Genomic DNA, 18,072 nt, shown 5'->3' with positions numbered 1-18,072 from the left:
ATATAAGGGCATAGAATAGTAATTAATATACTTTAGAGCAGTATGGCAAACCAACTTATCTAGCTTAGGTTGGCCTAGGTATACTATACTAGGCCTCTAGCCTATGCAAGGCTGGCATATTAGCTAGGCTAGGCCTAGCTAGCGTCTACTGTAGGCATCAGCCTAGAACTACCAGCAGTACAGAGCAGACTGGCGGAGTGGAGGACTGGTTTGCAGTTCAACTTTAGTTTTAGGCCTAGTCTAGTTAGGCTGTCTGTGTGCACACACCATTATTCTATATTATAAGCAAATGTATGCTTAGGTCTAGGTCCTAGCTGGGTCAGACTTTGCGCACTACAGCTCTTGCTGGTTATACATACAGTATTCTAGGCTTAAAAGGTTGACGATCTTTGACTTCACACGAACACACTACTAGCCTTCCTTCATACACAACTTGGCGGCGCTATATCCTTTTTGTTTATGATCAATCAATGTTAACATGCTCAAATCCAACCTTATTTTCCTGCTATTAAGCGATACTCACCGATTTTAATTTCATTAGGATCGAATTTAGGTGGCATCTCTCTGCTTTTTTCTGAACTTTTTGCTTATAAAAAACGAGGCGTTAGTGTCGGATGAGCCCGATTGTGGACACTACCGAAAAGTTGCACTACACCTTGTTCCAGCACTAGGCGTAAAAAGGCCGACGACGAAGAATCTCTCGTAGAATTTTTGACTATCGACTGTAGAGGGCGCTCTGCTATTTATCACAATAACGGCTTTCTCTGTATTCTGTATCATTCGGATCCAGAGGACAACTAGGGGGTGCTGCGTTATGAAGAGTAATGTGTGACTGGAAATGGTCTGCCAGTGATGTTGGGAGTACAGCAAGATGAAACTATTTTTGTAATGCATGAATAAAGTTCGGGGTTTGTCGGATAGTGAAACGATTATTGTACATTTTAAGTGTTCCCTCCATGCATAAGTGTACGCTAAATTACGGTGATTAGCAAGGGGATGCAAATGCTTTATGAAAATGAGTACTCATTTTCACAAAGGAATACATTCAACTGGTTAGCTAACAATATGAAAATCTACATGAACACCTGGGAAGAAAGGTGCAATCACGTTCTGTTGCCTAGCAAACGTCTGTACTGTAGCGTGGGTGGGGAGGGGGGCGCTACTGATGTACTGTGTATAGCGGGGGACAATGAAGCATAATATGATTAGGCCTAAGTAGACAGTTTATACTGCAGGCCTAATCTTATTGTTGGAATATGGACCATAAGTCATATTTGGACAGGACGGGGGTCCGTGAAGATTTTAGTATGTCCAGAGAAGTCCGCGAACGCAAATAGGTTGGGAACCACTGATCTAGAGTTACTGTTTCTTCAAATTTTCGCACCTCATCATAGTTGTGTTTAGAGAGAAATTTAGAGCCACGAATTCCCCCATCCCCGCTTTACCTCTCAAAAAGGTATATGCCCTTGCTCTGGCCACATTTATGGTTGTTTTGATGTCAGTAGCCCTTCAATCACCGTAACTATTCTACCGCCATGTCATCATCATTCTCAGTGGCGGCGACATTTCCCCCTCCCCCCGATAATGTTCTTTTCCCCCCTCAAAAAAATGATATGTATTTTCAACATATTAGTAGTGTACAAAATCGATTTAATGAGCCTCTGAAACCCCTAATTGTACGTTATATTGCGGGCGGGGGATTTTTCCCTGGACTTTTTTCAATGCATTTTAGCGACGCCCGACACCTCAGCATATTTTCCCCCTTACCCTTCCCAGTGCCCACCCTAACCTGTCTTAAACCGCAATCGCACTGGGATTTAAGAGAAGACTTTACCAAGACCGTGTGTATATTCTAATCGGTAAATCTTCCTGTCGTTCGCACATGGAATATTTGGCGTGATTAGTTTTACCAGGGAACCTCTACGAATGGGACGCTGGGATGGACAGGAGTACGCCTGGACTTCGAATGTTGCACAAGCTCACGAATGACCATGTCACTCTAACACCTGCCTCCCGTATGCGAGTGTATCTAGCGGCACAGGTAAGCTGTGTTTTATAGTAGCTTTAAATTAATATCGATGTTTGCCCGCCGAAAATAGCTTAATAAGACGGATCACAGAATATTCTGTTCATCTTTCAGGTTTTGAGCAAGACACTATCGAATGCTCTAGTGATACAGGGCAAAGAAGAAACTGAGTCGACGCGCTATTTCATCAACATGTTTGATAGGTTTTTCGATTGCTTAAACGTTTCCAACACAATTGCATGGAAGTTGCAAAACAAACCTGATCGTAGACCGTATGAAGACGTGAATGATCCTCGCTTTGATGTAAGTGTTTGCCGGATCCAGCAAAATGTGTAATAGTGAAATCCATTTAACATTTTAAAAAAGATGGGGGGGGGGCAGAACAGAGCGTGAACACATCCTTTATTTCCGCATAACTACTCTATGACTACTTACCTTCCTCGTTTTGACGTGAATTTTGTTGTTGTCGGCACCGATACAGTACCGGTACATCATATAAATAAAAAAAAGTGCATACAATGGGCCTACAATTCATTTACTTGTATTCGTTTGTTGCATAAATACATGTACTTACCCTCCTCAATCGCTTATACACCGTCCTTTTACCTCTTTTCCTTTTTATCTCCCACCACTTTCACATGCCCGATTTAAATCTGATATTCGATAATATCGTTAATAGATTTTTTTTTTCAGTGGCTGGTTAATGACTTTTTAGGTTTCATTAATGATTGGTAAGAGGAGTCAATGAAAGTAAAGGGGCTAAAAAAAATGAAAAACAGAAGTTGTGCTTAAGTAAGCAGATGCTATTAGGACTAGGGATGACAGGTACAGTCCTTTATTTGGTTTATGATTTCAACAACTTATCCAGTATTGGGCCTCCCAGTGGAGGCGCCAGTTGGGGGTTAGAGTAATTCCCCCACCCGTCGGATACCGTATATCCCTTTCCTGTCTCCAGCACCAGAGGGACGTCTCGTGATTCCACCACCCGTTGGATATAGGCCTATCATTTTCCCGTCCTACAGTGCCATGGTGACGTCATCTGACGAAGAATAGTAATTTTCCTATCTATTTAAAGTTTTTAATTGCCAATTCCTAATGTTGTTGTCCAAAATGCACAATTTTTGGGACATCGAAATCTTACAATGTCTTTTTACAAATTTTCATTTCAGTGCTTTCGTTTGTAGCTGTCGCAAAGGAGCTCCTTCAGGAAGAATCAGTGAAATATATTCTAAGTGAGAAATTTTGCCAAGACCCACTGGAGGAATATTTCAGCAAACAGAGGTCTGCAGGCGGCAACTACGAAAATCCAACCGTGGCAGAATTCGCAAATAATTTGCCGAGGCTACACGTAGCAGGCCCACACGTTTCAGCGGCGTCATGAGGAAATGTGACCCAGGATAAAAACAGGGAAAGAAAAAAATAAAAATCTACAGACCTATTTGGTCTATCGAAGTGATAAAACAAAAGAAAGGGCAAAACCAAAACTATTTTAATAAATTGAATATTTCTTTTCATGGTTGATTGTGTCATTTGCCGACGTCAGTATGTTAACGTTACAGATACGCGGCATGATTTTCATCTAATTTTAAATTTAATCCTCCATTTCATAATTTATATCAATCATTGTGTATACTTCATATCAGCCAGAAACAGTGTTTCATTCCAAGCTTTATATTTGTCATATTTTCAATATTCTTCTCGTAATAATCGGGCTGCAATTACAAGTCTACCGTAAATTGCTTTATCATATCAATTAATGTTTATGTTTTTGTTTGCCTAACCATAGAAACAGTGGAGACACAATGTTGTATACTGTTGTTCTTCTGCACTGTTGGTGACTCATTCTTTCATTTATGTTAGTTCTTCTGCACTGTTGGTGGCCCATTTTTTCATTTATGTAAAATTATTTTTCGTCAAAACCATTTCTAAACATTTGGGAAAATGAAGAAGATACAAGATAATGCGCATTCAAATTAATAAATCACTATTCTTTATTGATGGTATAATTCTCTGAATTGGAATTTGTGTCATAATTCTTGTAGTATCGTATATATTTCTACTTCTTTTTGGTGTTCGTCGTGCCGCAACGCGTACCGAAAAGTTCTTGTAAGACGATTACAGTAATGACAAACAAACTAACAGTATACATGCGACCCGACACGGCCGGCAGCATAAATGAAAGGCAGCCATTTTTCGTTAAGAAGTTTATGGAGTTATAAGCAAGCTTTGTAGAATAGGATTGGGACTAGTCAACTCTTTAAAGTTAAAAAATACAGATTTCAGAATGGGTAAAACAAGCACAACAGCTCCCTGGTAAGGTGAGAGAGGTGAGAGGCTTCTTTGAAATTATGAATATTTGCACTAACGCCTGACGTTTGGCTGCATCTCGTCTCCATAATATTTTAGGCCTAGCATAGGCCTAGGTCAATATTCCTACATAACTACCGTACTTTACATCGACACTTAAAGAAAAAAACACACTAATGTTAGCATTATTTCCGTTAACATTTAATAGAAAATTAGCTTCTTTGCTTTATTCCTTTGCTGTAAATTCTAAGCAAACTCAGGTGACCTTCAATAACCGGTCTACTGTAATAATAATAATAATAATATTTATTGACATTACACTTTTACATCAGTGGCAGCACACAAGAAAGTGGCGCAGTCAAACTTAAACTAATGAACAAAGAGTAAAACAGCAACTTAATAAAGGCTGTCTCTTATACACATCTTATATATATATATATATACATAAATACACACACACATATAAATATACATATATACATACAGTACACATATACATATTAAATACATACATACATACATACATACGCACATACGCACATACATACATACATACATACATACATACATACCGTACATATGTACACCCATATATACATACACATACATATACACACACATACACACCCACACACACATATATATTATACATATATACAAAGCGTTATAAAAGTATATAAAAGAAATTAAATTTAAAACATAAAAAAGAAATATATGTATTACTAAAGCAACAATGCATTTAACCTATTTTTAAATTTGATCTTCTATCCCAAGCTTTTTTAGCAAATGTTTTACAATATCTGTCAAATGCAGATTGAACATCATCATTAAGGAGATTATTTTTCCCCCCAGGAACAAAATGAATTTTATCATCAATATCAGATTCTGAGAAAGTATTCCAAGTTGCAGTCTCATTGCAAAGTTCAAGGTCTTGTTGTAAAATAGCTAATTCTGCCTCTCTGATTATATCAAATGATTTACAGTTAAATAAAAAATGATGAATATCTTCGGTTTCGACACTTTGGCACAAGGTACACTGACCATTAATTTCTTTAGACCATTTGCAGGTCTTGCCATCAAGAGGTAATGTGTTGGACCTTAATTTAAATTTTAGACTTACCCCCACAAAATTAGTTTTATCAAGCAGATATTTTTCGAAGCTTGGTGTAGATTTCAATTTTGAATAATTTTTAAGAGAAAGCTTTTGGTTAATTTGAGTTTCCCACTCAACGTTGTATGAGTCTGCAACATGTGTATTTACAGTTCTAACAGGAAAAGAATTAAAAGTGAAATTATCTAAATCAAAAGCATGTTCAAACATATTTAAATCTGTACATTTATCAAGTATATTCTTACATGAATCAAGAAATTTGTAATTTAACTCATTAAAATTGGATTTCAGTTGAAGCATGCAATGAAGTAGGGTATTTGGCCACCGATTTTCATTCATATTTATTACACGATGGAGGAATTTCATTTTAGAAATTTCATGCATTTTTGACAATGGAGCCCAGCCTAAATCACCATATAGAGCTTCTTGAGGCGCACAGCGAGGAGCTTTAAGTAAAAATCTGGCCATTTGTAGCTGTAGTTTTTCTAAGTCATCTTTTTTTGAATTGCTATGCCAGACTCCACATGCATAATTAATTGAGGGAAGCGCTATTGTCCTCCATAGAATACTGCCGTAATAGACCCTATTAAAATTATCAAGGTTTCCAATTACACCTTTGATATACGAAATTAAACGGTTTCCTTTTTGAATAACATGTTGGTAGTGGTTATGTTACTTTTGATTTGAAGAAATGATCACTCCCAAATATTTTGCAATGAATTTATGAATTTTCCATTGTTTTTCTCGGTTAATGACGATCTATGGCAGGATTGCGTCATTTTATTGGTAACGGTACAACTTGAAGTAATTATGTTAACGAGAATTTAATGTGTGAATCAATAGCTTAACGATCGCCCTAAGGGCCGGTCTGTAACATGGTACAAAGGAGCCTGACTTCGTTGGATCTCCAGTCACAACTCCCTGGTTTTACCACCATCCATGGTTAAACTATGGAGTTATGTAACTCCATATTAAACTAACAGAGTCGTAAAAAATAAACTACTGGGGTGCTAATTTGTGGCTCTGACTCTAAGTTGTCCTATTTTTTCCCGCAAAAATATGAATAATCTGGAATGGGTTCTTAAAAATTGAGTAATTGAGTAAAATATACGAAATTTGGACCAATTTCTTTAAAAGTTTACCCATTTTACACAAAATATGAGAAATCCGGACCCATTTTTAAAATGTTCAATTTCAATTTCGATTTATTGGTCAAACACGATGTTCAGAAGTTTGAACGGTTTTAAAATCTGGAAACTTTTAAAATATCAAAGTTGGTAAAAATAGTTAAAAGTACCTGTACTGAGGTTGAGACATTAAAATATTATAAAGATAAAATTTTGATTGAAAAATTAAAACCAGTTTAAAATGTAAACAGCTATCATTAATTCAACATTAAATTTAATTTACCTCTTCCACGACGCGTTATATTTTCTGATGGCAGATGGAAGAAACGATTTCCTAATTCTTTCTGTGTTCAACCGCTGATAAATTATGCGGCCTGTTCTACTAAACTAAGATATTGGTGCAGTGTATGGTTGGTGTCTGACATGACTACCTTAAATTTATTGTTGATTGCATTGTAACAACGTCTGGTTCTTGAACATCCTCTCCAATCACCCTCTTGGAAATTTTACGAATTCTATTGATTTTCTTCAATTCCATTTGACTTTAGTTAGTATACCACAGCGGACCCATACTTTGTGGACCCGAAAATTGTGTGGGACTGTCCCAACTGCACCAATAGCTGGCTACGGCATGACTTCCTCTTGATCGTAGCAGCCTAAAGGCGCGGCGCGAAAAAATACAACACCACACATTTCCTGATAACGGAATCCCATTTGGATAGTGGCAACTCCTCACAAGCCGACTCAAATCCCACTGGAAACACGCTAATAGGCCTATGGTTTATATTTTCGTAATTCAGCCCAAAAATGATGGAGCTAAATATTTGAAAACAAATATTTTAAATTGTTTACAAGCTATATTTATAAAATTCTATAAACCGTTTCACCCTAAGTTATCCGACCTCTAGTTTTGAGTTTTTATAGGAAAATCAGTCGATGTTTTTGAAGAAAGGCTACCGTAATGGTAGGATTCGGATGCGCGTTTACAGTTAAGTGGACTAAACAAATTTATATGTAATAGATTTAAAAATGTAAAATATTACAAAATATATATGAAATGATTGGTTATACAATGGTGGCTTACTTTATAGTTTCACTGTCAAAATTGAATATAGGCCTATATTTTTTTAATAAGAAAATACTGTTGTATTATAGTTAGGTAAGTAATATTACAGGCCAGCACTGTTTTTTTGTTTATTACAGGCCAGCACTGTTTTTTTTTTTTTTTTTTTTTTTTTTTACATGTATTATATGTTTGCTTGCGTCTGTCGTTGTTACGATTTGTTTAGTTTGCCTCTTCCGGTTGCTCCAGAGATTTGCAGACAGGAGTAGGCCTACGTCTGGGATTCGACTGTTCAGGAAGGTTAAATTACTTGCCGTTAAGCTTTTTATCATATATTCGGGGTACGTGCCAAAACTATTAATTCAAACTTTGGCCTATTCCCAGAATACAGACAATCTGAACAATACAGTGTTATCAATAAAACAGTGGTGAAAGAAAAACAAATCGGCCATTTTTTTAAATCTGTGCATCGTACTCTGATACATAGGAACTTAGAAGCACAAGTTCTTGGATGAAGTAGTAGGCCTTATATCTGACAGTAACAATGAATAAAAATCAACTTGAGGTCAGATGCTGTTTCTATGACTTGTGGGGGAAAGATATTTCCAATTGTCGTCTATCTGTTATCCTACCATGAGTACATGAAACCCGCATACAAGCAAGTCCCCGGCGACCTCTTTCTTGATATGTCTATTATGACATCCTACGATTTGATGTCACGATATGTTTTCACTAAGAACCTATATATAGACCTATTATTTTTTACCGCTTTGCTTCTCCAGTTCATCGTCTTCGTTTCACTCAATAAAATTTATGTGTACATAGGCCTAGTGCAGAAAAGCACAACAAAACACAAAAGTGTATAACATTCAAAAGATGCAGTACTGTATTGTTGTTAAAATCCAAAATAATATTTTAAGATAACGCACTGAGTTGACACAGCACTTAACATTTGCAATTTGAAAGCATTTTACCATTATTTCGTATTTCATTGTTGATGATTTCAATTAATAAATTAGTGGTCTTCTTTACACTTTCACTGAGACACGTCTTCAAGCATACCTCCAACTCCTTAACAATCTCAGCTGCCTTACTACTGTCCCCGAATTTTAAGGCTATCCTAGCCTGAATATAAAAAACAATTACGACTGGATGAAGAATCAAAACACTCTGAGAAGCACGAGACTCTTTGGCAACGCACTGAATCGTTTCATCAATGGCCCAAGCATCAAACACCAAAGCTATGTTTGAATTTAACATCATATTGACATGCCTATTCATTATCTCTTCGTTATCTTTTATTCCACACAACAATGGTTGATAAAATGTAAGCATCTTATCCAATGCGTCGTGGTTACCCATCAAATACTCATATCTTACAACACGAGCTAGCATGTCGATGCAGCAACAGTTAAGTCTTTCTGGAAATAACGTTCCAATTCCCCTGTCGTAATAATGTATCGGTTTATTGTGGTAGAGATCCCATAACCAAAGCCAAAAATCACCATCACCATCATCATCATCATCATCATCATCATAATTTGTTTTGTTCGTCTTAAAGTATATCAACAAATACATATACACATCACCTAGAAATCTATACAAACACTTCATGAACATTTCCTGATATTCATCTGGTACAATATCTGCAATGTTATTGATTATTGGCAATATAATTTCATCGGGAATTCTTAGTATAAAAACAGGGTCTGATTTCTTTTTAATAAGGTCTTGGATTAGTCCAAGTAAACTGTACTCGGTTTCTGCCCATTTCACAATTTCTAAGTATTTGTATTTGTTATACAATATACCACCAGGATTGAGCGAACAAATGTACTTTCCAATCGCTTCTTGCAAACTAGAATGATGCAAGAGATTCATCTCCAATGGTTTGTAGTCATCAGGTTCAGTGATACTTGTAATATTCAAGTCATTGCACAGTTCGTTTATGACTTCGCAATCAGCGTGTTCATGAATACTCGACATAACCGTTTCCCAGGCATTTCTTTTGACCGCTGTCAGTTTTGATCTTACGCAGTCGCAAAGTTTTATAGATAGATGACCAATCAAATTTTGTTGGGGAATAAAATAATGAGGCAAACTTACTTGTTGATAACACTCAATAAGAAAATCTAGTGTCTTTCTAATTAGGTCCATTGTACTGTATTTCCTATGAGGATATCTTTCACTCATCCACAGGCAAGCAGTCTTTATGAAATATGAACAGAATGGTGTCGGTTTTTCATATTCACCGTAAACAATATATTTGTTCTTGACTGCTTTCAGAGCATACATGCATTTAACATACGGTTCAGGCATTCCATGAATGAGCTCCCTCTCGGCTAAGGAAAACGACCATCTCCATTCATTGCTTTTAGACGAGCTATTTGGGTGAGCAACAGGAACTGCAAGACATCCTAGACTTAAGACCTTCGCCAACAGCTCATGTGATGGCCAATTACTCGGCCTTGATCTAGTAAAATATTCATTCGTGACAGAGGGCCACGATGGACATTTTAAGCAATTAACAGTGTCTAAACCTACTGTATTCGTGCAGTTTTCTCCCATTGGCACAAGTTCGTTTACTGCGGGACCGTGTATCTCATACAAAGGTGGCAATACATTAGCTTCTGCAAAACCCACATTTTGTATATAAGGTCCTTCATTATTTACTGCCCTAAGCCTAAGAAATGCTGGTTCATCTGTCTGCTCGGCTATTACATGTCCCCATCTGTATGATGTTTCACCTTCCGCTGGAGAATGGTGCAATATAATTGGAAAATTTGTATTATTGTGCATAATGTCTCGATCACCACATACGCTAGAGGGCATGCCTTCATAAAAACTTCCTGTTAGGTACCTAGTCTTTTTCCAACACTCCGACGTGATCTCATTCATTAGAATTTTCTGTTCAATCAATATTACAGAGATTCCAGACAATCTGTGAACAATTTTAAATCCAAGACTTGCATCGACAAGTTGATCGAGCAAATGGTGTGGTTTCTTATCGGTATATTCCACCATCTCAATTTATACTAAAAAAACATACACGATCAAATGTAAAGTGTTTCAACTGTCTTTGATGACGTATACAGTAGGTATACAGGGTAAGCATAGGCCTATATAATAAACCGTTCTTATCAGTTCAAAGTACATATATACATTACTTATTCAAAATAAACATTCGTTCTGTTTAGATAACTTTAGTCTACTTGAGAAGAGGAAATGCACTAAGAAAATAGACATGCTCCAGTTGTAGATTGAATTAAGGTCAGATTGTAATGTAAGAGTATCAGTATGACACTTAATACTTCTATAAAGTATATTGTCATCAGCATATTGAAATATATAGGAATTTATACTATCCGGAAGATCCATAACAAATATTTTTAAATAAAGTGGGGCCCAATATAGAGCCTTGTGGTACTCTAGAGAGTACCTTACTAGACTCAAAAACAGCCCCTTTGAAAACAAATCTTTGCGAACGATCACTGAGGTAGTCAGCAAACCAATATTCTAATGAATGAAACCACGATGGATTGTTGAAAAGAGTCTAGGTACCTAATAAAAGGTTTTTACATAGGCATGCCTTCCAGTGTAAAAAAACTTAAAGTTGAGCATATGTGGTGATAGCCTGGCTTCCAGGCCCTAATTTTGGGTTATTCACTTTTTATTGCGCGCCATATCTAATTTATTTGGCGTCCCATACTCGATTTTTTTTTTCAGATTAGACTTTACTGCATTCTGTCTCAAAATTAATTTGCTCATTGGTGGCGCTGCCCAGAATGAAAAAAATAATAAAAGCGACTTGTGACAAGTCTAATGTGGTGATTGAGACATTATGCACATTTCCAATTATACAAGAAAGTGCCCTCTGCAGAGTTCTTACAAATAGACACTGCAGAAGAAGATCGATTTACTATAAAATCTCCATATTTTTTTTAGGTTTTTCTAGTTAAAAATTCAGACAACTTGGGTTGTCTGGATTTTCCAACCATGGGACGCTTGTGGTAATCTGGATTCTATAGCATTGTATGTTTTTGGCAAGCGTTCTCTGTGAAATCGCGTTGGCACCGACGACCGTAGCAAGCAATGTGTGCCCAACTTTAGATGTCAGGCATTAGGCCCCATAAAAAAAGTATTAGTTTATCACCCTATCAAAGAATAAAAACTGATGAGGGAGGGAGGGGAGGTTTTTTTTTTGTTTTTTTTTTTTTTTTTTGTTTGTTTTTTTTTTTTGCTAACCCCGCCCCCATTTTACCGATGTTCACAAGCGAATTAATGGTTAAGGACAAATTTATAAAAATTCATAAAATTGGAATCAAATTATATTAAAAAAGATATTTTTGTTGTACCAGTAAACATATTTGCAAGAAATCAAGATGTTTCAAGTGAAAAAAGATATGGAAAAATGACTTTGACATAAAATATATGTTGATTGATAAAACAAAAAATAATAATTAAAAAAAAAAAAAATTTTCCCATAAATGATGAGGAGGGGGTGATAAACTAATAATTTTGTTACGGGGCCTTAGCATTAATCTAGAAATGTTATTATTCAACAAAATATACAAAATAAACAGAAAATCATTAAAAAAAACCCGTTAAATTAAATTTGTTGGAAGAATAAATTTCACGAAGGTGTGTGTGTGTGTTTTTTTTTTTTTGTTTTTTTTAAATGTAACTATTAAACTCATATGTCAGATGTTTTCTATGCGAAAATACACTACTGCATGCTCATATCTATTATTGCAGTTTGGATTGAAGATTCCTGATTGGTATGATGAAAATGAATGTAATAAATACAAAGAAACCACAGGATCACAACAAGCACAATGACAAATCAATTTATTCAATCCTACTGTACATAATAATAAATCATAATGTATAAAAGAAAATGAAAATTTTAGGATCTGGTAGACTCTCATTAAGACCAATGATCACTTAGAAAGTTACTAATAGTTAAGTCTTTAGCTTTACTGAACTATCTTTTTATTTTATAGTTATGATGTCCTTTGTGCTTCACCGACTTAATATTTGATTATTCAGACAAAGTTACTTCTGGTCACTAACCACAATAATTTAAAGAGGAATTGTAATAATAATAATAATAATAATAATAATACAAACAACATAACAAACATGTTTAATTATATACAAATGGGTAAATTATGATATTTTTTCTTAAACTCAATAAATTTAATAAGAATGAACCATCAACTGATGGCATAGTAACAACTATTGTATTTCAAACTGTTGGTGAAGACTACAGCAAATGGAAAGAACAGACCAATCTTGACTGTATGAATAACAAAAAAAAAAAATATAATAAAGATATACAATACCGTAATTAACAACAAATTACACCAAGTGTTGATTGGCAATAATCGCTAGAATTTTGCCTATGTCTTTAGTAAGAAAATGTAAATTTGCTAATAATTTTTACCTGATATTTTTTCTTAAACTCAATAAATTTGATAAGAATGAGCCATCAACTGATGGCATAGTAACAACTATTGTATTTTAAACTGCTAGTGAAGAATGCATCAAGTGGAAAGAACAGACCAATCTTGACTGTATGAATAACAAAAAAGAAAATATAATAAAGATATATACACAATACCGTAATTAATAACAAATTACACCAAGTGTTGATTGGCAATAATCGCTAGAATTTTGCCTATGTCTTTAGTAAGAAAATGAAAATTTGCTAATAATTTTTACCTGATATTTTTTCTTAAACTCAATAAATTTAATAAGAATGAGCCATCAACTGATGGCATAGTAACAACTATTGTATTTCAAACTGTTGGTAAAGACTACAGCAAATGGAAAGAACAGACCAATCTTGACTGTATGAATAACAAAAAAGAAAATATAATAAAGATATATATACAATACCGTAATCAATAACAAATTACACCAAGTGTTGATTGGCAATAATCGCTAGAATTTTGCCTATGTCTTTAGTACGAAAATGTAAATTTGCTAATAATTTTTACCAGATATTTTTTCTTAAACTCAATAAATTTAATAAGAATGAACCATCAACTGATGGCATAGTAACAACTATATTGTATTTCAAACTGCTGGTGAAGAATGCAGTAAGTGGAAAGAACACACCAATCTTGACTGTATGAATAACAAAAAAGAAAATATAATAAAGATATATACACAATACCGTAATTAATAACAAATTACACCAAGTGTTGATTGGCAATAATCGCTAGAATTTTGCCTATGTCTTTAGTATTAAGAAAATGTAAATTTGTTAATAATTTTTACCTGATATTTTTTCTTAAACTCAATAAATTTGATAAGAATGAGCCATCAACTGATGGCATAGTATACAACTATTGTATTTTAAACTGCTGGTGACGAATGCAGCAAGTGGAAAGAACAGACCAATCTTGACTGTATGAATAACAAAAAAAAAAATATAATAAAGATATACACTATACCGTAATTAATAACAAATTACACCAAGTGTTGATTGGCAATAATCGCTAGAATTTTGTCTATGTCTTTAGTAAGAAAATGTAAATTTGTTAATAATTTTTACCTGATATTTTTTCTTAAACTCAATATATTTAATAAGGATGAGCCATCAACTGATGGCATAGTAACAACTATTGTATTTTAAACTGTTGGTGAAGACTACAGCAAATGGAAAGAACAGATCAATATGGACTGTATGAATAACAAAAAAGAAAATATAATAAAGATATATATACAATACCGTAATTAATAACAAATTACACCAAGTGTTGATTGGCAATAATCGCTAGAATTTTGCCTATGTCTTTAGTAAGAAAATGTAAATTTGCGAATAATTTTTACCAGATATTTTTTCTTAAACTCAATAGATTTAACAAGAATGAATCATCAACAGATGGCATAGTAACAACTATTGTATTTCAAACTTTTGGTGAAGATTACAGCAAATGGAAAGAACAGATCAATATGGACTGTATGAATAACAAAAAATAAAATAAAATAAAGATATATACAATACAGTAATTAGTATTAACAAATTAACTGTTAAATAATTGGGGTGTTTTTTAACTTGCATAATATAATTTGATGACCTGGTTTTTTTGTTTTTTTATAACTGTACAATGTCTAGTTCGTAAACTAACCAAGCAGGTGCGAGAGGAAGCATAGCAGGAAAACAAAAATCGTAAACATGTTGAAACAGAAAGGAAGAAAACTAAAGACATCAATCAGATCTACATCATACTTAATGGTACTTTTATATTTTGCTAATTATAATATTGTATTAAAACAGATAATAATAATATGTATAAAGTGTTACTTTCAAAGTTAAGTTCCATATTTAAATCAGTTATTTTAAAATAATTATTTATAATTACAGGAAACACTGGAAGAGGATACACGCATAATCACCTTAAAAGAAAGAGGTATAATGTGTTAGACCTTATATAGCGCTTCTTGCCAACAAGGTCTCTAACCACTTTACATTATTACCCCCGGTCATCGGATTAAGCACACATAAAATACAGGTGTCCTAGGTTTTCCCGCAAATCGTCTCACAGTAAATCATAATAACCAATATCCTGCAAATTCATGATATCTGCACGATTTTAACTATTTTATGAGATACACTTGAAAATAAACTTCCAGGAATTCACAAGAAAGTTGTTAATAAACTTTTTGATTAGAAACGTGGATTTAGCTACGATATAAGATCAATCAACAGCTAACGTATTGACATTTTAATCACATCTTGCTGTTATTTCATTGTGAAAAGGTCCAAAAAATTATGATAACAACCCACCCAGAAAAAATCCTGGATACACCCCTGAACAACAACTGTGTTTTTAACTGCTGGGGAAGACTACAGCAAGTGGAAAGAACAGACCAATCTGGACTGTATGAATAACAAAAATAAAATAAAATAAAGATATATACACAATACCGTAATTAATAACAAATTAACTGTTAAATAATTGGGGTTTTTTTTTAAATTTTCATAATATAATTTGATGATGTGGGTTTTTTTTTTATAACTGTACAATGTCTAGTTTGTAAACTAACCAAGCAGGTGCGAGAGAAAGCATAGCAGAAAAAAAAATCTTATTTCTGTGACAGTTTGAAATTACTAATTTACAAATGATTCTTTTTTTGAATATGTTCAATATATGAAAATACTGCATATAATGTAAGAGACACTAATCATGAAATGTAGAAATATTATATTTCATTTGAACCCAAATCTTTCTGACAGATAGGTCATTCTACAGTGTTGTGTTCAGTTTGCTGGATGATTTAAACGCACTGAAACAAAGAAATTCGCACAAAGTGAATAAATCACTTATCTCAGGTTTCCTTTGATGCAGAATTATAGAGTTGTCCAGTACAAGTATAATTTTATACTGTATGCACTTTTGTACATTAAACCATTCATTTGTTTCAATATTTTAGAACAGTTTGAAATGACTAATTTACAAATGATTCTTTTTTGGAAATGTTCCATATAAGAAAATATTTGGAATGCAGAATTATAGAGTTGTCCCGTATACAATTACTTGCAATTTCATCAAATGCACTTTTGTACATTAATCCAATGATTTTTTTCAATCCGTATTTCAGGGACAGTTTGGAATTACTAATTTACAAATGATTTTTTTTTTTTTTCGATATTTGAAAATACCGCATATAATATAAGAGAGACAATAATTAAATCATCAATATAGAAATATGCTCACCCACAATCAGCTGAATGATTGCAACGCACAAGGACAAACTACCGGGAAGTGAGACAGAAAAAGATAAGCAGATAAGATATTCATGGTGTGTTTCAGTATATTTATAGCATTTTCAAATTAATGAAAACAATAATTTAACAACATATATTGTTCAAAGACCAAGACCATGTTCAGTACAATATTTACAATATTTGAGGAAATAAAAGGAACGGCATACGAAAATCATGTTAACCGCACGATATATGCTGTAAACACTGCTAAGGTATATGAAGGAGTCGAGGGATTGAAGAAAAAAACGTAGGTGGTTACATGAAGGCTATGGCAACAACTGTGCTCACAAATTGGTTTGAATTTCAGGCCAATGTGCAAGAATGTGGTAAGACAAGACTGTACTGTCCTTATATGAGGCACCATGTGCTTCAACAAAAACTTTCAAAATTTAAATATACGCTTAGATTAAAGTTACTAGTCTTGTCAGTAGCTTTGTCGTTAATAAATTGGAGATTAGTTTTTTAATTTCAGGATCATACCTAAATATAATGCGACACCAAGATTTTGTTTTACTCACAAACAACACTCCCTAAACCAAATACTTAGATTTTGTTTATAGGAGAGCATTTTTATTCTGTGGTGGCCAGTTAAATTTGAATGGGAATAAATTAAAAATTAATTAAATAAAATGTAACAGTGTGCATGTGACTAAAGATGATGTAAAATTAACATTAATCCATGTTTTCAATAAAAATATATTGTAGTATATTCTAACAGCTGGAATTTTAAAATAATTTGGCTAATGGTTTTTCATCAAAATGTTATCACTTTAGACGAAGCTGAGTAAAGCTATGTTTGTATTGAGTAAAACACTGTTTGATATCCTGCTGGGACTTTATGAAATCTTATGTTTTATTTTTATTTTATTCAGTTCGAAACCAACAGCGATAAAAACCGCCACCAACAGGTTGAATCAAAAAGTAATAAAATATATGTATACAATAAATTGAAAAGTTGAAAAAAAAAACACTTACGAATAATTAACAATTTTACTTTTAAAAACATTTAAACTATCATAAAAGAGATTGATATCACAAGTAACAAGCAGACTATTAAATTCATTGGGTAACCGCTGAAAAAAATGCCCCGTTTTGTGCAATCAACATGACCGTATGGAACGTGGAGCAAACGCTTACTGCGAGTATGAGTAGGAACATTTAGATTAAACAAAGAAACAAGAGGACAATCAAAAGAGAATTCAAAGACTTATAAAAAAATACCATGTCAAAAACAATTCTACAGTTTTAAAGAGAAACAAGAGAGACATTTTAATTGGGACAAGTGTGACTAAAAAATGCAACATTGCAAACCACTGTCCTGGGTTATCTACTGTAAATGACTCTACTACTTTAATACTAGCGAGAAATTAAAGAATACAGTGATGACAAACCTACGTATGTTTGTTTGTTTTTATAAAACAATAAAAAGAAACAAACAAACATATGATGATCGACTGTATAACTAAAATAATCACAGAATTGGTAAAGCTAGATAATACCAACATGGTAATTCTCAGGCCCAAATACTGTATTCTTCATTCGTTTTTGTGTCATCATGTTACTGTATATAATACGTAATCTGACAATTTTTTTTTTCATCTTGTTACCTAGACTGCTTTCCTTATAGTACAAGACAAGAGATTGAAAAATATGCCAGAA

The 18,072-nt window shown here is 33.8% G+C and overlaps 1 protein-coding gene across 1 annotated transcript in view; it reads right to left on the bottom strand.

Annotated features, from left to right (window-relative positions):
• The window catches only part of LOC117113401 (60S ribosomal protein L12-like), a 3,721-nt gene extending 3,033 nt beyond the window's left edge, over positions 1 to 688 (bottom strand). Inside the window, exon 1 of the mRNA XM_033256720.1 lies at positions 524 to 688. Within this exon, the coding sequence (XP_033112611.1) occupies positions 524 to 560 (37 nt within the window). The 5' untranslated portion in view covers positions 561 to 688. The remainder of the gene's footprint in view (positions 1 to 523) is intronic.
• Between the last annotated feature and the right edge of the window lie 17,384 nt (positions 689 to 18,072).

This window comes from Anneissia japonica, unplaced genomic scaffold (assembly GCF_011630105.1).
Source record: "Anneissia japonica isolate Jap-2015-1 unplaced genomic scaffold, ASM1163010v1 scaffold493_len2256704_cov171, whole genome shotgun sequence".
NCBI classification, from domain to species: domain Eukaryota; kingdom Metazoa; phylum Echinodermata; class Crinoidea; order Comatulida; family Comatulidae; genus Anneissia; species Anneissia japonica.
Note: the sequence above shows the minus strand (reverse complement) of the source record. Positions and strands in the feature narration are given on the sequence as shown.